Source organism: Callionymus lyra, chromosome 7, assembly GCF_982586985.1.
Source record: "Callionymus lyra chromosome 7, fCalLyr1.hap1.1, whole genome shotgun sequence".
NCBI lineage: Eukaryota > Metazoa > Chordata > Actinopteri > Syngnathiformes > Callionymidae > Callionymus > Callionymus lyra.
In genome coordinates, this window is record NC_141824.1 from 11203902 (window position 1) to 11228746 (window position 24845).

Below are 24845 nucleotides of genomic sequence, written 5' to 3' on the forward strand. Positions count from 1 at the left end.
GGATTACAGTTGACAATTGTTGGATTAAAGTTAAAAATAGTTTGATTATAGTTTAAAATTGTTTGATTATAGTTTAAAATTGTTTGATTATAGTTGAAAATTGTCTGATTACAGTTCAATTGTTGGATTATAGTTGAACATTGTTTGATTTTAGTTGAAAATTGTTTGATTATAGTTGAAAATTGTTTGATTTAAGTTAAAAATTGTTGGATTATAGTTGAAAATAGTTTGATTATAGTTGAAAAATTGTTTGATTACAGTTGAAAATTGTTGGATTATAGTTAAATTGTTGGATTACAGTTGATAATTGTTTGATTATAGTTGATAATAGTTGGATTATAGTTGACAATTGTTGGATTAAAGTTAAAAATAGTTTGATTATAGTTGAAAAATTGTTTGATTACAGTTGAAAATTGTTGGATTATAGTTAAATTGTTGGATTACAGTTGATAATTGTTTGATTATAGTTGATAATAGTTGGATTATAGTTGATAATAGTTTGATTATAGTTGAAAAATTGTTTGATTACAGTTGAAAATTGTTGGATTATAGTTAAATTGTTGGATTACAGTTGATAATTGTTTGATTATAGTTGATAATAGTTGGATTATAGTTGACAATTGTTGGATTATAGTTGATAATAGTTTGATTATAGTTGAAAAATTGTTTGATTACAGTTGAAAATTGTTGGATTATAGTTAAATTGTTGGATTACAGTTGACAATTGTTGGATTAAAGTTAAAAATAGTTTGATTATAGTTTAAAATTGTTTGATTATAGTTTAAAATTGTTTGATTATAGTTGAAAATTGTCTGATTACAGTTCAATTGTTGGATTATAGTTGAACATTGTTTGATTTTAGTTGAAAATTGTTTGATTATAGTTGAAAATTGTTTGATTATAGTTGAAAATTGTTTGATTATACAACTTTCATTGTAGTTGAACAATAGTGTGATTGTAAATACAACAATTTTCCACTGTAATCAAACTATTTTCAACTGATCCATCAAAAAAAGATGTATATTTTTTTAGATTTAAAAAAAGTGCAGAGAGAACAGTTTTGAATTATTTCTGACCGTTATTTAACCCAATTATCTTTCTATTTCACTGCAACCTTAAATTTATATTATGAAATAAACTGAATCATTTTATTTTTCTGCTCAATTTTGGTTCCATTTGCTTTTTTTTTAATGATGAACCAGCAAAATGTAAGGTACAGGTCAACCAGGTTCTGAGTCATTTCCTGGAAAATATTTTTCCATCCTTTACTCGTTAATTTCATCATATCGGGTAAATGATTAAATCTGGAACAAATTAACAAGTAATATCAGCACTAACCGCTTCTACACTAACAAGCTGCTAGTTGTCCGTGGTATTTATGGAGATAGTTTTCTGATAGTCAGTCGGTAATATTTCCCTTCATTTTTGGCAGCAAACTTCACTGAGAATGGGACTTTAATTTGTACCTCTACATTCTTCATGCTTTTGTTTTCTAATCTGCCGAAGCATCTATGGTCCGGGGAAAACTTGCTTGACAAAATCTGTTCGACCACGTCTATCAAGTTCTTATCATGGATAATGCATTTGTTTCTCGGGAACATTCACTGAATCTTTGCTTCGTTCGTCCGGCAGATGCAGTGTTGTCGCCGTCAAGAGATGTCCATCACTGAGCGGACACTAAGGGAATAAAATCTCCCGAAAAGGAACGGCAGGTAAGAAACTTCCATTTTGAATGTTGTTTGTCTAAAGAATAATGTTTTAGGTTTGACATTCAACTTTTAAAAGAGCTAATCAGCAAACCAGTTGTCTATAAACGCCTACATAGTACCGGCTGCTTGTTGATGCATAATTCAATATATACTAATGTTTATTGCGTTTGCCATATAAATCCTAAACTAAAGACAACTGTTGTCAGTAACATTAGCACCTTAAGCTACTTTAGATGTCAAAGATAATCTCCTCAGTAGACGGTGTTGGATCAGTGTTCCTGCTCTCGCTGCTTTTGGCTTTGGACGGCAAGACATTAACAAAAAATATAAAATAAATTCCATCGGATACGTAGTGATACTTAGTGATACTTAGTGCTAGTGATATATGAGAACCTTGGAATTCTGTGTTACCCATTTCTAGAAGGTACTTAATCACTGGTGTTTTATTTTTGTTTTAATTGCTTCACAATTTACATTTATTTGTCGTTGAAATACCAAATCCAAAAATTAGGAGAAATGTTTTCAAAACCCTCCCATGTACTGCTTATTCCTTTTATTGGGTTTACCAATAAAGGTGCTGTCCAAGCTACTCGGGGCAAAAGGCATTATGACATATGAGCTCCGTGGTATGCCGTGTTCCCATTTTCAACAATGTGCTTAATCACGTGTGTATTTGGATAGGTGATTTATTATTATTTTACATTTTTCTAACACGTTTTTGTTTCTAATTGAAACATAATAAAAACATCTCTTATTCCTTTGAATATGTCGGACTCTTGCCGTCCAAGCTACTCGGGGCAGGATGCATAATGATGTATGAGCCCCATGGTGGTAGGCTGTGTTCTCAATAAGGTACTTAATCACTAGTTTTATTGGAAAAGTGATTTATCTTTTTCACATTTTTAATTATTTTTTTTTTACCCCTTTTCATGTATTTATTGTAAATAAAAACACCTTCTTGCATCTTAAGAAGAAAATTATCTTTTATCTGCTGCTTATTCCTGATGTCTAAGCTACCCAGGGCAAGATGTATGGTGATACATTACGCTTTTTAATAAGTAAGTTAATTACTTTGTATATTTTCATTGTTTTTTGACTTGGTTTTGTTTTAAGGTGCTTTATAATTTTACTGCTTTTCACGTAATCATTGTCCCAGCTACATGGGGACAAGACATGTCACTAGTTTTCTTTAACTGAGGAAAATCTCTAAATTTAGGAAAATGATGTCACAACACGATCTGGATCTTATGATCCACGTGTTTGTGTCTTTGTGTTTAGACTATTGTAACAGTTTATTTTGGTGTCTAAACAAGAAGGATCTGTCTCGCCTGCAGTTCATACAAAACTCTGCAGCGAGAATTCTGAGCCGCTCTAGTAGAAGAACTCACATTTCCCCCGATCCTTAAAACTCTTCACTGGCTGCCAGTTTCTTTCAGGATCAATTTTTAAATTCTGGTTCAGAACTGTTCATGGTCAGACATTGCATCACTGATGTGATCCAGACTTACACCCCAGCTCGGGCTCTGAGGTCTGTGGATCAGAATCTACTGATGGTTCCTGAACACTGTTCAGGACCAGAGGAGAGAAATCCTTCCAGACTGTTGCTCCTAAGATTTAGAACGATCTCTGTGTTTGATGATCTACTGACTCCTTCAAGAACATATTTGTAATCCACCGATATGTGAGGAACATACAAGTATTTTTGTTTCTTAACTTATGGAAAATAACGGGTAGTGCCGATGGAAAAGAAAGAATTTCAAATTTTCTGCTCTAAAATACGAGCAAATAGTGAGGACTCTCTGGTTTAACAGTGAAGTGTGGAGGTACAGGTGCAGCCTTGACGTCTCCCCGCATTACAATCACATTTCCTGTCGTCGCCCAATAATAGCCTCTGATGTTCTCCCACCTGTTTTCATTTCCCCTCTTCATTCACGGCCTCTGAAATGCGGAAAACTACCTTGATCAAATTATCTCTCCTATATGCTGTATCTCCGGTCATCAGGCACTTTCCACTCACTCTCGCCTTCAGTAAGAGCCGCTGCACATTCCAGTCATCGTCTTCTAACACTTCAGCTGAGTGTCCTCGATCCACCTCCAGCATACTTTGTAGAGAAGGGAGTTTGAACCATTTTTACCGGCCTTCCCAAGATATTTTTAAGCATTTCATCATTATTTTTGAATGATTTTTATATTTAACGATTGAATTTAGATTCTATCAAAAACCTTTTTTTTCATATAAGTCGAGTTTGATGTTCTATTTCCATTAATTACAAAAATTTCAAAATTCAACATTTAGTCATGTGATCTACTGCGTCACATGATTGGCTGAAAGTTAGGATCAAGTAGCTCGGTACTCGATTGGTATTGTCTAACGGTACTATTATACCATTCTTTTTTAAATTGAATTTAAAAGGAAATTAATTAAGAAATATTGCATTTTTAACGTATATTTTGTATTCTTGGAAATTAGAATATCAAACAACAAAAATAATGCATTTTATTTTATATTTTAATTAAATTATTTAAGAAGACAAGTTCAATTCAACATTTCAAATTATGATAACATTTTTAGTTAAATTTAAAGTTTAAGGATAAAAATAAATAAATATCATTATTAAAAAAAAACAATGCTTAACCCTTGTGTTGAGGGTCAAGGTGACCCAGAGAAATGCATATATAGTGGCCCTGAGATAACACAAAGGTTAAAAAGACAACAAAATTAAAAATTTTGAAAATAAAAATTCAACCATTCAATATTCTGATGGCACTAAAATTCTTCCATAGATATGAGGTAAACATTTCTTATCCAAAAAAGTTTTTCCAATATGGCATTAATAATTAACAATACAAAACAAAAAACATGATCATCTTCCATCTGTAACTACTTTCGGTTGAATTTCTTTAGTATTCTGTGGTAAATTCCATTCACCTGGTTATGTAGCAACAATTTAAATTAATGCATTTTTCGAAGCCATTCGCTGACCTCACCATAGTCTTACTGTGTTTTCTCCTTTCTCACTGAACAACCGTATGAATTTCTCTGGAGATATTTTGTTTTCTTATTTCGTTATCAATCTCCGAAAGCCCAGCAATGTGACCCACAAGAACCAGTGTTCGGTCCAACAATCTGAGGAAACCCAGCCCTTCTTTTGGTTTGTCTTTGTGCCACTGGCCTCCGTAATTAAAGCAAACTGGGTTGGAGAGATAACACAATGTGCTACCGCTGATCCGGGCCGGGACGTGTGTGGATTGATTTGAACGGCCACGTTATATTTCCTTTCAACAAAGACCATAATGTGGCTCATTGTGTTTGCCAGCTTTTCTGCTGTGTAGTGTATTCATAGTCCAACAGGAAGTAACTCTGTGGAACTGTATGTTCTTTTCTTCTGCCTATAGATGTGGATCACTGAATACTCTGGTAAGGACAGTTGACCACATGTTTTTACTATATTTACATATATTATTATTATTGTCAACACCAAACAAATGCTGCTTTATAACGTAGGAGGAAACGCTAGGTATTCTGATGGGTCAGACATCCCCAAAATCCAAAACATTTATATATATTTTCTTTATTCTAAATGTGTGTTTTGATAATTATACAATCATATATTCAATCCTTTTTTTTACCTCTTATTTAAAAAGATTTTTTCTCTTTATATTTACATATTTATATATAAACAAATGTAATAAAATATGATTGAACCCTTACAAGTAAACTTACTTTCAAGTATACATATATTTACACACATACTATATGACTTGAGAATTTCCAACACATTAAATGGGAAAAATACGTCTTGATTTTCATAAATTAGTAGTTTTTGGAGTTAAATCGGTGCCATTGAAATATTAAATGTTAATACTAGAAATGTTATTGGTTCTTCTAAGCATTAAATGTTAATTTCCTTTATTGACATGTTTAATTTGTTCTTTTTGAATAGTTAAATTAAAAAAAATGTAATGTTTTTTAAATGAAAATGTATTATTTTATACAGTTTCTAAATTCAACAACACAACATTTTATATTAACATTTAAATGACAACAAATGGAAAAATAATTCCTTTTTTAAAATGTTATTTATAAGAATTCTAATCTCAAACTTTGTGTAAAAATGTATACATAATTCTATAAATATATTTCAATAAAACAATTTTAATGAGACTCTAGGTTGGTTCACACGATTCCTTCAATCACTCAAGCGTCTACGTTTCCGAGGTACTTTGGTGGAAAACAAGACCTCGAGCTGCATATTCAGTGCAACAGGAAGTTCACCATCACTAAGACGGTGTGGTCGTCAGGCAGATGGACGCCTGTGTGAAGTGGAGAGCGAGAGGGAGGGAGAGCGAGAGACACCAGGATGTCATTCCCAGAGCTCCCGGCAACCCGGTCACCTCTGTAGCGATACGCCGGCAGTGCCAAGAAAAGAGTCCCATCTCTGGGTTTGCGCTTCCTCTGGTGTGTCACTCAGTGTCACTGTGCGGCTCTTTGTTTACCGTTAACGACGGCTTGGCAAGAGGCTGAAAAAAAAACCCAAATCCTTCAAATCAAATGTGTCCCTCGGTCCTATTTTAATCCCTCCTTTCCTGACACGCCAGGGTCGTCTAAAGCCTCAGACTTTCTTCTTTTTTTTAAAGGGTTGAAGGAGAGATTTCCTGCTGTTGAAAAGTCCATTTATAGTTTGTTGTGGTTCCGCCGTCGACCCCGAGTGACCTTTCACTGAACTCTCGTTCTCCTTGAACTTGGTCGACACTTTCTATTTCGGAGCAATTGCCGAAGAAGCAGATCTAGACGTCGCGGTTTTCGATGACGGCAACTAAATGGTACAGCTGTGATTTTCTAAATATAGCTAAACCGGGACGCACCGATTTAGATTCTGGACCTGGTTCCGATGAAGATGCAAAAGAGGGTTCCTTATAATAAAAACATTGCATCAGGATTCAATCTTACAATCGTTTTTAAATGTTTGGCCAACACTGTAAATAACATTTGACTTCAAATATTATTCATACATGCGAAATACTTTCTCCAATACAATAAATAATTCACTTTACAGTAAGATGTATTTCTTTGTGATTGTTAAGATGGTTATACAATGGATGGATAAACTTTATTGATCCCTCTGGAGGTCTTCTTTGGGAAATTGTTTTTCCAGAACACAGCAACACAGACCATATATTCAAAAATAATAATTAAACTTATACTACTTTTACTACTAATTATTTAACTTCTACTATTTTTCCTACTTCTACTACTAATTATATTACTAATTAAACTAGTTCTACTACTACTTCTAATATTGCTTTTACTAATTATACTTGTACTACTACTACCAATTATTTTACTTCCACTAATACTACTTTTACTACTAATTATGTTTCTAATTATACTACTTCTTATACTCCCACTACTTGTACTACTACTTCTACGTCTACTACTTATTCCATTACTGCGTTTACTACTTGAACTTCTACTACTAATTATACTACTATTTCTACTCCCACTACAACTTATTTTTCTACTACCAATTCAACTACTTCTTTTACTTCTAATACACTACTTCTACTACTACTTTTTTCTTCTTCGCAACCTTTTTCAGTTGATTTCAACTTTTTCACGTCAGTCCTTCTTTGCCATCATTTCAACTGTTTCAACACATTTTTATTTTCAATACTAAGTCAATACTTTCAAGCTTTTTAGTTTACAGATTCAGCATTTATGCCACATTTTCTTCTGTTAATGCAAAATTTCTAGTTACAACACGGTGTTCCCACTTTACTTAAGGTCTCCCACTTATATATTATATATATATATATATATATATATATATATATATATATATATATACTTACATATACACTTCATCAAGTTTGAAATGGGTTAAAATACATGATTATAAACCATCATTATATGTCCAATAACGCCTTATAAATGCTTTATCCGGTCTTCTGTTTTACTTTAGATTATGTTAAAAAATAAACCTTTATAGTAAATGTAGTTTTTCTAAACTATCGTGAAAGTATTTTTCGATGATAAACTGCTGTGTTTTCCTTTCCCTTCCTCTTAGATTTATTCTGTTTCTTTAGTTAGTGGATGTGAAATTGGTCTGAAAAATGATTGTAAGCAGTAAATCATACAAGTGAAGTTGTTTATCGTTGTGTGCACTGACAAGGTCCATGTGACCTCGATGCCCCATGCTCTCTGTTTGTATTGTGTGTGTGTGTGTTTTTGTGTGTGTGTGTAAGAGAGAGAGCAATGTTAGCAAGGGGAGCGGGTGATCGTCAAGCCAATGGCTACACAAGGCCAGTGTTTGTTCAGGGCACAGGACTGTCCTTACTGGCACTGGCACACACATACTTGCCGAATACAGAGGCTTATTGTCGACTCCCATCCCGGGTTTCGGTCCTCCCTCTACAGTGGCATCTTGTATCAGACTCCGCCCACCGACTTTCTTTTATCTCGCCACGTGTCGCTCACTTATTTGATTTTTGTGTCTCGTTCTTCTGTGTCTCTGAAAACGGAGGTGAACTGGTTTATTTTTGCAATAAAGTTGCGTTTATATAACCCGTCTAAGTGTCCTGGGCCTGACCTTTGACCGGGTTTAAGTGTCAGGATGACCCAGTAGTCGTGGGAGATGGTGAAATTGAGCAGCTACATTATATAATACCCTAGTTTTTCCTTTTTAAAATTATGATTATAACATTTGTTCACCCAGTTTTACTGGTTTTCTTACGTTTCAATTTGACATCATAGTCCACATTTATGGTTTACAGCAAGTATCAAACTCAAGACCTAATCTGGCCCATCAAGTTCTTTGAAATAGTTCCGGTCATGGGCCATGTGAGTCTATGTAGATTCATATTCATGTTGTTGATGTAAGGGGTGTGTATTGGGGAATTTGGCGATTAGATGTGTATCACTATACAGTGGCAATGATACGATATATTCAAGAGATTTAAGAGCAGCTTTATTCGCCAGTACATATTGGTATACATACATACCATTTTTGGGGTTGTGGACTACTCTGGAAATTTGTAACAAAAATTTGAATGGATATTAACGATATGTACAAAATATAAAAGAGAAATAATATTAATACTAAATAATATTATGGTTTCAGAACAACGCTTCAAATGTATTGTTGTTCCTACAGTATCGCGATATGTCCGAACATCAGCTTTTAAAAGCTGCTGGAGTCAACTGTATCCTCTCATCCTCAGTCATCGCAGGATTTTAATGTTTCTTTTAGCTGCAGAGGACGAAATTACTGTTGCCATCTAGCGTCAGTTTTGATGCTATTTCTCTTTCTAATTATACTACTACTACTTGTACTACTACTTCTACGTCTACTACTAATTCCACTACTGCGTTTACTACTTAAACTTATACTGCTAATTATACTACTTTTCCACTCTCACTACTACTTTTACTTCTACTACTTATTCTACTACTCATTTTTTTTCTTCTACTTATACTCCTCTTCCACCTTTTTCAGTTCATTTCAACTTTTTCACACATCGGTCTTTCTTCTTCATCCCATCATTTCAACTGTTTCCAAACATTTATACTTTCAATACTAAGTCAATAATATGTCCACGCATCAGCTTTAAAAGCTGCTGGAGTCCACTGTATCCTCTCGGCCTCAGTCATCGCAGGATTTTAATGTTTCTTTCAGCTGCAGTGGACGAAATGACTGCTGCCAACTAGCGGCGGAAAGTTAAATTGCAACTTAACGAGCCAGAGCTATAGTAACGCATAAAAAAATATTTGTAACCCAAAAATGAGAAACTATATATACAGTGCTTTTGAATATCAATACAGTATTGTGGGGGGAAAAATGCGTATCTTTTTAACACTTCCAGATGATACATTGAGCTATGAAGATGCTATTATTGCCGATATTGTTGTTGTTTGAATCCATGATTTAAGACATATCACAATAAAATGTATATATTTACTCTTAATGGAGTTTTAAACCATGAGTTTGCATGATTGCTTTTCATGTCTTCTTCTTCTCTACATCTTTTATTACAATATTATTCTACAATAAAGGTGGTGCAAAAGTATCTTCATTGAATTGTATGGATGTACCTGCAGTTTCTGTCTCCATGTTGTACTGTTGTTTTTTCGAAAACTATGTCCCTCTGGGAAAATTTAGCTCATCTCATCAACTGATTATTTAAAATCTAACATAACATTATCAGGATCATGATCTTCTGCCGTTGAAAGCATCTCCAGAAAGAGATTTGTTTTGTAGCCTTGATTTATTAAAGCCATGAAATCGATTAAACTAAACTTCAAACACTCTTGTACCATCTTCAAAGAACGTTCTTAGATAGTTTCACCATGTGTTTAAGTAATGGGTTTGCTGTGTTTTAACACTAGAAACCCTTCATGTCATTCATTGGGTGATTCTCAGGTGTTCGTGACGAAGTTAAACCAGTTGTTTGACTCGACGAGTGATGGCGGTTCAAGTGGTTCCTGGTGACATCATAATTGGCCTCGATGATGAAACGATAGTTTAAGTCGTTGATGTTAGTTTTGAATGTTGTGCTGATCCTAGACAGAAAATAAACCCGGTACCTTTGTAAAAACTTCTCTAGAGATTTCAATGTATATCTTTGTGACTTCATGACCTGAAGACCAAATACACACTCACATGCTGAGAGGCTTCATTTGATGCTAATGTTTCCTCTTAACATCTTTTAGGAAACTTCGTAATAAACTCGTCTCAGTGACTTTTGTTATCTTTTAAATTTGGATGATACTGGCATGTCATTTTATGTGGCCCAACGGACGGTTGGCTCGAATTCAAACTTGACAATGATGACCAATAATGATCTCTTTTTTTTTGTTTAAAGATAAAATAAGGAACATGCCTATAAACAAGACGTCCAATAAAATGTATTTTGAAGTAAAGGAAGTATTCGAGTATTTGGGTAAAAATTAAAAATAAAAAAAATAAATGGAGATATATTCAATTATACAATATCATAATATAATTTCTGGTAAATATATGTTTTGTACTTCTTGGACAGAGCAGCCTATCCCATTAAACAAATGTGTTTGTGGTATCCTCTGTGTTGTCTCAGGGTCAAGCTGCCCAAAGGCCCTAAAACAAATGTGTTTGTGGTATACCTTTTGTTGTCTCGGGGTCAAAGTGACCCAAAGGCCTTAAAAGAATGTATTTGTTGTATACCTTATGTTGTCTCGGGGTCAAAGTGACCCAAAGGCCTTAAAAGAATGTGTTTGTGGTATACCTTATGTTGTCTCAGGGTCAAGCTGACCCAAAGGCCCTAAAACAAATATGTTTGTTGTATCCATTGTGTTATGTCAGGGTCAAGCTGCCCCAAAGGCCCTAAAACAAATGTGTTTGTGGTATCCCTTGTGTTATCTCGGGGTCAAAGTGACCCAAAGGCCTTAAAAGAATGTGTTTCTGGTATACCTTGTGTTGTCTCAGGGTCAAAGTGACCCAAAGGCCTTAAAAGAATGTATTTGTGGTATCCCTTGAGTTATCTCGGGGTCAAGATGAACGACCACTGTTCACTTGATCCTGAGACAACACAAGGGATTACCACAAATACATTTGTTTTAGGGCCTTTGGGTCACCTTGACCCTCCGCTAGTGCAAGGATTTAGAGCAGAACTTTCAGTCATATTGCTTGAATCAATGGCTTCAGTCACAAGCCTTGAAATGACGTCATAGTAAAAGTACAGACAAACAATGTCTGGTCATGATAACATGGTTTAGATCAATGCATGTCTCAGATTATGACAGACATGATTATAAAGTGACAACAAGTACTTGACACTGATCCCTCGTGAGCCTTGAACAAACTCCAGATATAATTTGACGAGTTGTTAAAAGCATCTCTCGGCCTGTGATTCAGAGTTTCAGCTGCTGCTGCTTTTCTCCGTGAATGACTGTTTGGGACTTTTGCCTCAGTTGTTGTTTGTCACTCACTTCCTGTCTGCTGTCATTGTTTCCTCTGTGGGCCGCGTGTGACTGGAGGGGGGGGCTGTTACCCACTGGTTAAAGATAGCACTGTGATGTCACTTCATTCACATTTTCTATACCATGGAGCAGATTGTTGCTGCTCTAACTATGTCTTTTCCTGAAGTCTTTTATCATTCTTTTGAGTTTTAAAATTAAGTTTTAAATGGTAGCATAAACATAAATACATGTATGTATGTAAATACAATGTTTTAGTTTTATTTGTTTGTTTTTAGCAGGAAAAAACAGTTGTTTTGAAAATTATGTGAATATAGAATTATTGTCGTTTGTGTTACCATGATATATGGTAACATTCAATAAAAAAAAAACTCTGGTTAGTGACATTCATCACCTTCGAAATGTGGTCGATACAGAAAGCATTGTTGACACACGAGTGTCGAATCTGGTCCGTCAAGGCATTTTCTCGTCGGATTCGTTTGCTCAAATAAAAGTAGATGAATGTTTATGTTGATATGGTGACTTGATAAGATGCCAGAGGTAAAGATGAGATAAGGGAAAGAGATTATAGTTGTCGGAAATTATTACTCATGCTTATTATTCTATGTTAATCTTTGTATTCTTTGTGTCATTTCCTTTGATCTATGTTCTTTATTTTTGTACTATTTTGTCCCTTGCACTTGTTTATTTGCCCTTTGTTCTGGTTCTTACGAAACTATCATCTGCTGTGTACTGGACACCCAATTTCCCGAGGTAGATCTCAAGAGGGATTAATGAAGTAAATCTCATTTTTTGGAATTTTAATTGTGTTCTTGGGCTAGTAACGTTGATTAAAATATTACAAAATGGTAATATAAATACACTGTTTGTATGTAAATGGTTGTTTTATCGGATTGTTTTTGTTTTCATCCTTTTATTCACAAAAAACTTGAAACTAAAACTTTCTGAATATCAAATCAATCGTGTGTAGTGTGTTAACATAATTTGGGGAAATGTCATTGAAAAAATTAGCTCAGGTTTGTAACATTTATAACCTTGTACTCGACTCAATTAATATGCAAAATCAACTTTATATTCCAGTTTATTATAAGTTTTAGGTTAAAAGGGTTGAAAAAAAAATACCTATATTGTCAAAAATCCATTTAAAACTAATTCAACATTTTCCATCTTCACAAAACAGACTGCATTATGGGATATCCTGGAGAAATTCATGCGATAGAAGTCAACCATTCTTCAATTATCTTAAAAAAAAACAGTTTTCTCTTGGCAGACTGTGCACGTCTTAGTCAGTAAATAAAGTGCACTGTGAGCATATTATGGGTCACAGGGTTGTTAATCACCATCTCTCACTCGTGGATGTTCCTCTCTGAGTTTTGATGTATAAACGGCTACACAGACGCAGTGTTAGTGACTGTGACGGATGGACAGAGCGCTTTAGAAACCACCGGCTGAGTGACACCAGTGTCTGCGGCGGCACATCTGTCAACCATGACCTCCACAACGTGGGCCTGTTTGGAGGAACGTCCAGAGCAACTCATTCACTTCATTTTCTGTGGAGAAATCTTCACTTCCATGTCTTTTATATGTCTTTTATATTCACCTTCTAATCGATTTCTGGTCCCATGCTACTGGCTCAGATTGATGTTCAGCCTTCAGTAGATGAAAGAGCTTTTCAAGGAAGGTTTAAGAGAAGAAAACGATTTAAAAAAAATAATACATTTAGAAGATCTGGTTAAGATTCTTAATTTGTGGCATATTTCATGTCTAATATTAACTTTTAAATCCAATAAAAATCAAGTTATTAGTCTTTTTGGTTACTTTTTCCTAATAGAAATTGTAACTTGTTGCTCTAACCATTGCTTGAACTTATGAATAAAACTCACAAAAATACACTTTAGGAACTTTTTATTATTTACCAAGATAGACTTTGAGCGCTGGAAACCCAAGTCCTGGAACTCTCAAAAGATTTCCCATAATCTCTTGTTTCCGTCAAGATCCTGATTCAACAGTTTCTACATTTCTTCCTGACATCTGAACCCACGGGTGAAACCAGATCCAAGCCTGAAGGGCCCATGGTCTAATCACATGGTCCCTGAGGGGTGCCTCGGTGCCCACTGGCCCAGTCAGACCTTTTAAGAGTACAACTTTAAAGTCTGTGGCTGAAAAATAAGTCATATATTGTAGGTAGCATCCTTTTAAAGTCTCAATACTGATACCTGGACTTTCAGTATCGATGGATTCCAATAATATACCAGTGTTAAAATATTAGATTTCTTGCCCTATTGTGAGATGAAAATGGTCCTTTTGACTACATATGAAACTAACAAGTTGATATTAGTTTTAATAAAGCATTCAAATATGACATGGTAAAATAAGTCGTGTCCACAAAATGATATAAAAGTTTCATGAATGGCAATATAAGCGTCTTTATTATCAGCTAATATATCTCGTGGCTACGACCTACTGCTCTCAACCTGAATTCTGGATTCGAGACCCATCTGATTATTGACATTTTTACACGATAGTTTTTAAATCTTATTGTGATGTAGTGATTTATACATTTGGAATTAGTCTCAATAAGAGATATTGCTTTAGACAATGATAAAAAACCTTGAATAGTAGGCTATTTTCTGTTATTAGATGTTATTTATATTCTCACATTCTTGACACCAGAGAGTTTATTCTGAGGTATATTATTTCTACGATTTGTTTGACTAGAAGAGGGATATGACATTGTATTTTATAAAACATCAGAGTATTTATACTGCAGTGTTTGAAATTCAGAATACAGTCACCCTTAAACACATGTATCATGTGTGCATGTTATACCTTTCCTGGACAGCTGGGTGAGCTAAGTCCCCATTTTAAGTTTAATACAAGTATATTAAAATACAATGTAACATTAATTAAAGTGTGTATTATCAAAGATGTTGCTTAAGACGGGTAGTTTGTCTAGAAATATGTATTTGTTATAACTTGACATTGATTTTTCAAACATACATACAGAGAAAAAATACAGAAGATAAATCAAAGATCTATTTTTTTTTTCCCACTCCTTTATCAAACAAATAAAAATACACAAGTATTCTTAACAGGGGTCATGGCTCTTAAACAAAGGGAAGAGGAAAAAAAACGTAAAAAATCAATTTAGTTCATTGTAAAAATGTCATTTTTCCACAAGGAAGATGAGATTTACATTAATGGTGAGAGTCGTCATGGTCAGACCCTCGCATTAAAATACATTTCTCGTCCAAAAACACGTTTGATCAACAGGAATTTGGCGTCTGAGTCAAAGGAATCATCACAAGTATAGCTCAATAAATAAAAACGGGCATCATTAATGGTAACTGACTCATCTAGAAATGTTTTAAAACATGAGCCTTCAACTAAAGTGTATCATCTTTCGTCTACGATTTAAAGTGTCAAATATATTCCTTCAGTAACATCAGTATATAGTTCACTGAGAAAGCTCCGACACGGCAATAAAAGCTCATATTTCTGACTCTTTATTTACACCGAATCCTTCGCAGTTCCACCTCAAGGCAGAACGTAGAGCAAAAAAAAAAGGCTAACATGGCGACTACACCGTTAACGTCGGAGCGAATCCCCCGCGGCCCTTGTGTTTGTTGTCACATGAAACACTCTCCCTGATCTGGTAGACCCTCGTGTTCCCTCCCGAGCCGCTCGATGAAACCTGACCGGGGCAGCGCTTGGCCTTCTGCCACCACATCCTCGATAACCCTGGATGGTTGGTTCTGAGTCACAGCATGACCAGACGGGTTCTTTTTTTTTTTTTAAAGTGTCCCAGACGATCTCGAGCGTGTAATTGACGCGACGAGCGTTGATACGACTGTACTGTACTTTCTGGCGCGTCCTTCCTTGATCCAGCGCCGCCGTGCGCAGACATAAACGGTGTCGTGTTGCATTTATGTAATGCACCTCTTTTACATCACTCACTGTGTGTTGCCTTTGTGAGTCTCTTCCCGCCGCCACCTGAAGTCAAAGAAGGCGTTCGGGTTTAGGGCTTTGAGGAAATATCAATACTCTTGAGTGGCTTTCAAATCATATTTTCTTTTTTTTATCATTATTTTTTGTGGTTTATTAGGAACAAATTGTGTATACAAATTAATCACGCCGTTTTTTTTCTTTTTGTGTTGCACAGCTTAAGGAAAAATAAAACTCGATGAGATCATTTTGATGACTGAGAACGAGAGGATACTGTTGAATTTATTTAAAATTTGGACATATTTTGGTTTTCAAAGAAATAAAAGCAGTTACAACTTTGTCATCAGCTGGTTCATATTTTTAAGTTTATCATCCTCATGAAGCCAGGCCTCAAATAATTGTCTTTTGTGTCACATGTACATGCGCACATATTTAGTGTATTTTGACAATACAGTATGGGTGTGAGAAAATATCAATACCTAAATATCAATATCAATATATTTTTTCAAAATACTGTTCTGATATTCAACAAAACTTTATTAATTGTTATTTTTTTTAAATGCATTTATTCATTTTCGGCTTTCAATTGACTTTTCTTCAATCAAAGTTCTTGTATCGTTATACATTTTAACAAAGTGTGTGTAAAATAAAATAAGATTTTTTTCGTTTCATTACAATTAACATGCAAATATTCATGGCATTTGTTCATTTTTGTGTTGCAATTAAACTTCCTGCCGGTAGATGGCAGCAGTCAGGAATAATAGAACAATGAAAACAAGGTGGTGACTGAGGACGAGAGGATACAGTGACCTTTTAAAGCTGACGTTTGGACGTATTTTGTGGTCTGTAAATTCTGCAACACCAGAGTCAAGTACATAACAAAAATACTAAAAATATATCCTTGTTACTAAAGTATCACAGTATGACGTATCGTTGACCCTGTACCGTGATACGCATCATATCCCAGATTCTTGTCAATACACTTTCTTTTTTCCTCCTTTTCCTCATTATGCCTCACTGTGTAAAACCTCGGAGCAATGTTCCGACGGCTGATTATCACTCTTCGTGGTTCCATTTGCATGGATAATCGTCCGAGTGGCTTAAGTGGCTCGCATGGGTCCAGATGCACCGCCGCCGTGGAAACGCCCTGCGCTCTTGTACTGGTATCTCAGGCACTTAACATCACGGGGCAGGACCATTAGAGGCAATCATGGCTGTCGGTTTTAATGGGTCAAGAAGAGATGGACTTGTGACCAAGTGGTAGAGTTAATGTACCCGACGGCTACTCCGGGTCTACGGTGATATGAAGCAAGAGGAAGAAGGGAAGGTGGCGGCAGATGTGGTTGGAATGGAAACTGAGTTGGACTTTTAGTCGATCTGTTCTTTATGAAGTAACCGATGGGAGTCAAGTACCTTGTCGTTCAAGTACCTTGTGAGGCTAAATTCTAATCTCTTGTTTGATGCTATTTAATGTATTAATGTCCCGTATTTGAGTCATCTTTTGAAATATTATTAAAAAAGTGATTTGAATGAACCAGAAAACGTATATTTTTCGGACTACAAGGCTCACTTAAAATACTTTTATTTTCCTCAAAAATCAACAGTGCACCTTATAATCTGGGAAAATGTTATGTATAAATTCTGGTTGTGTTTACTGACCTACACCAGGTTTTTCTGTGAGACAAGGTGCTCAAAAATCTGTCAAGATTTACAACTTTGTCACAAAGCCTTTTGTAGTAATACAGAGTAAAATCTAATAATGGATACCGTGCTACAACATACTATTATCGTCACGCAGTAGAACAAACTTTTTGATAAATATAAAGTTTGTTTGGTCAACGTCCAAGAGTGGTGAAAGAAGTAAGACCTTTGTGTAGTGTCGAAACTCAGAGTATTTGTACTACGAATACCAATTTTCAAAAGTACCGATACGCACCTACCGAAGGAAGGAACACTAAAGTTCATTTTGTTTGTATCAAGCTGGCTTTTTTACTGTCTTCTCATTTGTTGTTTTGGTGTTTTTCCTCCAGGTCCTTATGGTTGAGGTAGTGAGTGGTGCTCCTTGCCATGCCTCCTGCCATGACGGACCACCTGGACATGTGGGCGGCCCACCAGGCTCTGGCCAGCCATGCTCCAGACCAGGTCACCATGGACTTCCTGCTGCCCACTGGCATCTACATCCAGATGGACGTTCCACAAGAGGCTACGATCCAGCACATCAAACTGGTACGACGCTTCAACTAGATGAACAAGAGTCATGGTCCAAAGAAAATTAACTAATTTAACTAGTGGTTGATGAAGCTTCATGAAACTGCAAGTATCGTGATACTCGGTCTGCATTTTAAAAGGCCTGGCATCATCATTGGCATCATTTTCAAACTGAGAGTGCCCTCTAGTGGTCTTTCAAAATGAAGACACTGTATCATGATTTCACCTCATTAGCTTTTTTTCTATGAAGCCTCATCTACCTTTAAGGATTTGTTCGTGGGCGATAAATGTTTAACATTAGCATGTAAGTATTAGTTACTAGTCAAGTACCCTTAGCTTTAGTTGAAGATTTTAAAAAGATACAAAACTGCAAAAAATATTTGAAACTAAAAATTCAACGGCCATGTAATTCAGTTTGACATATTTTAACTTGCTTTTAACTTAAAAAGGTGCTAGCTAGATTCCGACGCTAATGGCTAAAAGAAGGCCAAAAGATATTGGAGGTACTTTCGACTTTTAAAAGGTTGTGACATGATTAATATTTTAGCTACAGGTATAGTTTAGTTTAAAACCTACCTTTGGAAAGATATGAAGAAAATAAGATAATAACCAATAGTGTAGCTGATAATAAGGGTTAGTTAGTACTTAACTGTTTTTTTTTACGCATTTTTTGCCTTTAGTGGTACTAGTTAATGGCGGTATTTTAAGTCCAGGAAGATCTCTTTAGGGCCCCTGTGGGACCCCTGAGAGAACCAAGCTGACCCAAGCTAGCTATAGATTAGAGCCTAAAAAATTGTCTTTATTTTGGTTAATCTCGCGCATAACATTAGCCACTCAACATGTCAATGTACTTTTTATTTGAATATACAAAAATGAATGGAAAAACGGACAGTTGGTGGGACCACCTCTTCAGAGAACCGGGATTATGACAGTTTATTTTTCAGTTAAAAGTAGGGGAAGTTCCTGGTGTAAATTGACTCTGCAACTCATCGACAAAAGCATAGAAGGTTTACTTTTCTGATGACGATATAATCTTCTCAACACATCATGACCCGAAGAGATGTTTCCCAGGAACTCGAGGACCATTGATGGAGTTCCTCGGAACGTTTCTCTTGATCTCTCATCAAATGTCCGATTGATTCCGATTAATTCTTTGAGGGTTTCTTAGGAAGAGAATTGAAAACGTTGTGGACTTTAACAGCCTCGTTGGCATCAATCCATCACAGTAATACGACACGTCATGTGTCAAACCCAGATCGTATCTTCCTCCATCAAATCCTTTCTGTCCACGTTGTTTACTAGAGATTCTAGCGTCAGTGATTGAACGTCCTCCACATGTTTGTTGCTTGTTAGCGGGACACGGCTGTGGTTTCTGAGCAGACGGACGTTTTAAGACGCGCACAGACGTGAATCATGCCAAGATTAGCTGATGCAGATTACTCACCCGCCGACTCGCTCATGTTCCCATGACTCACTTTTGCTGATCATGAAAGTCACGCTTTTTAACCTCAGAACATAGCATAACATGCTTTACTGGAGCGTGTTGGGAATCGAGATCGTTGGGCACAAAAACAAAGGTTCTTTTTAAAAGAACCCTTTAAGTGCATTCATGCAGTAAAACCTTCTTGTCTCCGCAGCTACTATGGAAGCAAGCGCAGACGTTCCCGTTGTTTCCCGCCCTGGGCGAGATGGAAAGCCACATGTTCGAGTGCGTCAACCAGGCGGCCGTGCACGAAGAGCTGGAGGACGAGACCCGGCGACTGTGTGACGTGAGGCCGTTCCTGCCGGTCCTCAAGCTCGTCACGCGAAACTGCGGCAGACCAGAGCGGGTCCTGGATTCCAAGATCGGCGTGCTCATCAACCGGGGTAATTCCAACCCAAATGTGTTCATGCATATGTAAAATACACTCGTGACTCCACGACTGAGTCATTTGAATATAAGTGCATCAGCGCCAGAATATTGAATGAACATTTCCCATGTTAAATCTTTTTTATTTAAATCTTTTTTAAATGATGAATAGTTTTTTCTTTTAAATAATTGAACTAAATAATTTAAACATTTTTTGACACATACAGTTCAGGACTGCCAACTATGCAAAAATACATTTCCTAAATTCAATAATTCTTAATTTAAAGCCTTTTAAATTCAATATAAAATTCTTGGTATCATTTCCCCAACATATTTATATTAAATTTAAAAGGCTATGATTATTATTCAAAAATAATGTTGTTGTTTTTTTCTACACGTATAGTAAATAAGTAAGTAATTTATATTTATAGATTCTAATTTTGATCATTGAAAAATACATTTTATAAACAACATATTTTTTAAATGTGTAGCCTTTTAAATTCAATCAGAATGTTTTGGTATAATGGTACCAAATTAGAATATCAAACTGTGTTATTTGGTCATTTTATCATTTTATTCAACTATTTAAAATAACAAATTAAACCTTTCAATATAGAAATAATTGTATTAAAAGGAACAAAAAGGAATTCATTCTTTCAATATGCAAGTTATCGGTTAAAAAATATTAAATAAAAACACATTTTTCAATTTACCAATCATTTAATTTAATTATTGAAATTATTCAACACCATTTAACAAGAAATATAACAATTCAATATTCTGGCTCTGATATACTTCCATACATTTACTTCCTCGGGTCAGCCGGTGCCATAAAGAAATAACACTTTAAGCTGGTTTGTCAATCGTAAATCATTGACAGCATCTCCTGAGCAGCAGCTCTTAGTCTTCAGAGAAGAAACTCTTCTGCTATCACGACAGATAGAGGAGAAAAGTGCACTCGTAGCATGTCTTCCATCACCTGTCAGTCCATATCTCTGCATGATTAAACCGTTTAAAAATAAACCGTGTGTGAACAACAAACTGGTAAACAAGAAAAATGACAACAAATGAAAAATAGATGAAAAAATAAACGTCTTAAACTTGTAAATTGAATTAAAACTAATCTAAAGTTGTAATTAAATTGTATATAATATAATTTAAAATCCATTTTATTCAAGACTGAGAGCGATGTGGACCGGAACATTTAATTTAATGTAATTTTATTGATTAATTATTTATTTGCCTTGTTTATTATAATGTCCCTTTCTTTTAATTTAAAATAATTAAATGATATGAATTAAATAAAATGACATTATTAAAACAAAATTCAATATTCTATAAAGTCACCACAAAAAATCCTGGGTTATGAAAGTAAATAAAGTATTTCAATATAATATGAAGCCACTTCATTCATTTTTTCCTCAATTCAAATGTATTTTTGATTTATGTTTACAAGTAATAAATACTTCATTAAACAAAAGAAAAATCAGTTCACAAGGTCCAGACGGACGTATGAGATGTGATGAGATCCTGAGGACCCGATGGTGGGCAGGACGCCGGAGAAGTGTCGTGTCCTCAGAAGGATTCCTCCGAAGAACAGATGAGTCTAATTGAAGTCGACTCAGACGATATTGATATTCTGCTGCTCCTGGCTCCACTTTGGTCTGACATGATCTTTTTAACGGCTTTTGTCGAGAGTGAAGAGACGTTCGAAAGAGACCCCACGGGCGCGTCTGGAAACACACACTCGCACATTTATACACGACAACCTTGTGTGCACTGTAATAGAAAACATCATCGTTCTCACATATTTTGATTTAAAAACTGCTTTTGAAGTTAAGATGTTTCTTAAAGTTGCGCAACCAAGCATTTGAAAGTTGAGTAAGTGTACAAGTAAGTGAGTAAAGGTTATTTGTAAAGCACCTTTCTAGACCAGGGTCACAAAGGATTTCTCTCCTCTGGTCCAGATGCGTGTTCAGGAACCATAAGTAGATTCTGATCCACAGACCTCAGAGCCCGAGCTGGGGTGTAAGGCTGGATCAGATTACTGATGGAAGCTCTGACCATGAATAGATCTGAAAGTAAGAACCAGAATTTTAAAATTGATCCTGAAAGGAACTTGCCAGTGAAGAGTTTTAAGGATCGGAGAAATGTGAGTTCTTCTACTAGAGCGGCTCAGAATTCTCGCTGCAGAGTTTTGTATTAACTGCGGGCGAGACAGATCTTTCTTGTTTAGACACTAAAATAAACTGTTACAATAGTTTAATCGAGAAGAAACAAATGCATATAATCATGGTTGTTGTGTAAAATATGATTTCTTCACTCAGAAACATTAAAACATGTAAAATAATTAGTAATAGACATGTAAGCTACTTATGGTAAGGATGACACAAGCAGGACTAATTCCTCACAAAAAGGAAAATTTTAATAAATTTTTTTAACTATGTAGAACGAAAAATTGAAACGACAATAAAAAAAAGAAGTAATAAATCAGGAAATGATGATGATTTGAAGTGTATAATTATTCATTAAAATTAAAAATGAATAGCACAAACGGTTCTCCATGATTGTAGTTCAAAAGGGACAAATCCGTTACAGTCTATTTTTAAATATGTGAATTAAAAATACATGTTTTTTTTCATCTCATTCTATTGTATTTTATCTGTTTGCTTAATGTTATAATGGAAGAAACAACAAATTTATTGTGGTGTTTTGGATACAATGCTGGAAATTAATGTTTTTTCATTCTGGTCTTTTTAAAACAACAACAACGTACAAGAAAAAGTCAGCTTCCTGTCACCTTTGAAATAATGAGTCCAATTTTCTTTCTAATGTCTTTCTTTAATGGACGTGATAAGATTAAACCTTCTGTCTAAATACGGTTTTAGTTAGTCTTACTGCTCCAGATACCAACTGGGAAAAAGTTATGTTAAAGTAACAAAAGGTGCACATATGTATATCATGTTTATTTATTTTTTTTTAAATAATTCTATTGCTGCAGATTTTTCCCTTAAAAAATAAAAAGGTTGTCCAATTATTTGCTCATAGGGTTGTAACATTACACAACATGACTCGTGAAACAAGATGTCAGTGTTTAAGATAAGAAAAATATCTATGTCAACAACTGTCAATTGAAAGGGATTTTGATGGGAAAATAATCAGATAATCGAGATAGAAAACTGAGAATATCACCATCAGAATCTCATTTCCTGTCACAGACGGTTATCTTTTTTCTACCCTTGACTTGGACCGTCATTTTGGCCCTTGCTGTGACCCCATTTACCACCGCAGACCCAGAACCTCTGATCTCCATCTGAAACCCTTCCAAACAAATGTTGATCAGGGTCTCTTTCTCTCTCTCTCCTGGCCAGGCCTCCACGAGCTGGACGCCCTGAACGACCAGGAGGTGAAGGACTTCCGCGGCAAGATGTCCCGCCTCAGCGAGGAGAGGATGCAGCGTCTCCAGATGATGACGTGGAACGAGTGGCTGCAGGCCTGCTTCGCTCCTCAGCTGGAGCTCGCCAGCGACGCCGACCTCGCCAACGGACAGAGCGACCCGCCGGCCGACCTGAAGGTCACCATCCACTTTGACCAGTCTCAGGTGAGAGACGACAACGGCGGATGATGAGGATGATGAGGATGATGATGACGATGATGAAGATCATGAGGATGATGAAGATTATGATGATGATGACGATGATGATGATAAAGATCATGAGGATGATGATCATGATGATGATCATGATGAAGATCATGATGATGATGATGATAAAGATCATGAGGATTATGACGATGATGATGATCACGATGATGATCATGATGAAGATCATGAGGATGATGAAGATCATGATGATGATCATGATGATGTTAATGAAGATCATGATGATGATGATCATGATGATGATGATGAAGATCATGATGATGATGATGAAGATCATGATGATCATGATGAAGATCATGATCATCATGATGAAGATCATGACGATCATGATGAAGATCATGATGATCATGATGAAGATCATGATGATGATCATCATGATCATGATGATCATGATCATGATGAAGATCATGATGATCATGATCATGATGAAGATCATGATGATCATGATCATGATGAAGATCATCATGATCATGATCATGATGAAGATCATGATGATGATGATCATGATGAAGATCATGATGATGATGATCATGATGAAGATCATGATGATGATGATGGATATCGTGAGGATGATGAAGATCATGATGAAGATCATGATGATGTTGATGAAGATCATGATGATGATGATCATGATGAAGATCATGATCATGATGAAGATCATGATCATGATGAAGATCATGATGATGAAGATCATGATGATGATGATCATGATCATGATGAAGATCATGATGATGATGATGGATATCGTGAGGATGATGAAGATCATGATGATGATGATCATGATCATGATGAAGATCATGATGATGATGATGGATATCGTGAAGATGATCATCATGATCATCGTCATCATCATCGTGATCTTAATCATGATCTTCATCATGATCATCATCATGATCTTCATCATGATCATCATCATTTTCCTCATGATCATTAAGATGATGAGGAAGATGATGATGATCATGATGAAGATCATGATGATGATGATCATGATGATGAAGATCATGATGATGATGATGATGATGATGACGATGACGGAACTTTTTCTTTCTCGTCTTCTCTCCGGAGAGGTCTGAGTCGTGTTGATTGTGAGGTTTACAATTCAAGACTCCTCGGGTTTCTATCACAACCTCACACACGCAAACCTGAGTCGGGCCCCAAACGGGCCCAAATGAGAATCCAAAGTAGCATGTTGTGAGACCACAGACCTCCACTGAGGTCCCTGGGAAGAGCGATTACAAACAGTAATTTTGGTCGTTCTGGTCTGACTCAGCATTATCTAATGTACAAATTGATGTCGGTTGTTTACCAGAGAACTCTCTGTTTTTCTTGCGCGTCATTCCAGCTGTATTTTTAAACTTATAATGGCTTTTAGGTTATTTTCCCGTCGCATTCCTGAGCGAGTGAAACCACGTGAGCGTCGACACGCACTTTCCCGTCTTCCATGCACACAACTCTCTCTTCTTCTGGTTCGATAATCGATTCTCGTGCTCGTGTAATGGTTGGCTCTCGGTCTGACAGTGG

The 24845-nt window shown here is 35.7% G+C and overlaps 1 protein-coding gene across 1 annotated transcript in view; it reads left to right on the forward strand.

The window, feature by feature from the left end:
- pik3cb (phosphatidylinositol-4,5-bisphosphate 3-kinase, catalytic subunit beta) overlaps positions 1-24845 on the forward strand; it is a 67607-nt gene that overhangs the window by 13515 nt on the left and 29247 nt on the right. Inside the window, exons 2-5 of the mRNA XM_087796391.1 lie at positions 1633-1712; positions 17637-17832; positions 19452-19680; positions 23035-23264. Coding sequence (XP_087652517.1) covers positions 17674-17832; positions 19452-19680; positions 23035-23264 — 618 coding nt within the window. The 5' untranslated portion in view covers positions 1633-1712; positions 17637-17673. The remainder of the gene's footprint in view (positions 1-1632; positions 1713-17636; positions 17833-19451; positions 19681-23034; positions 23265-24845) is intronic.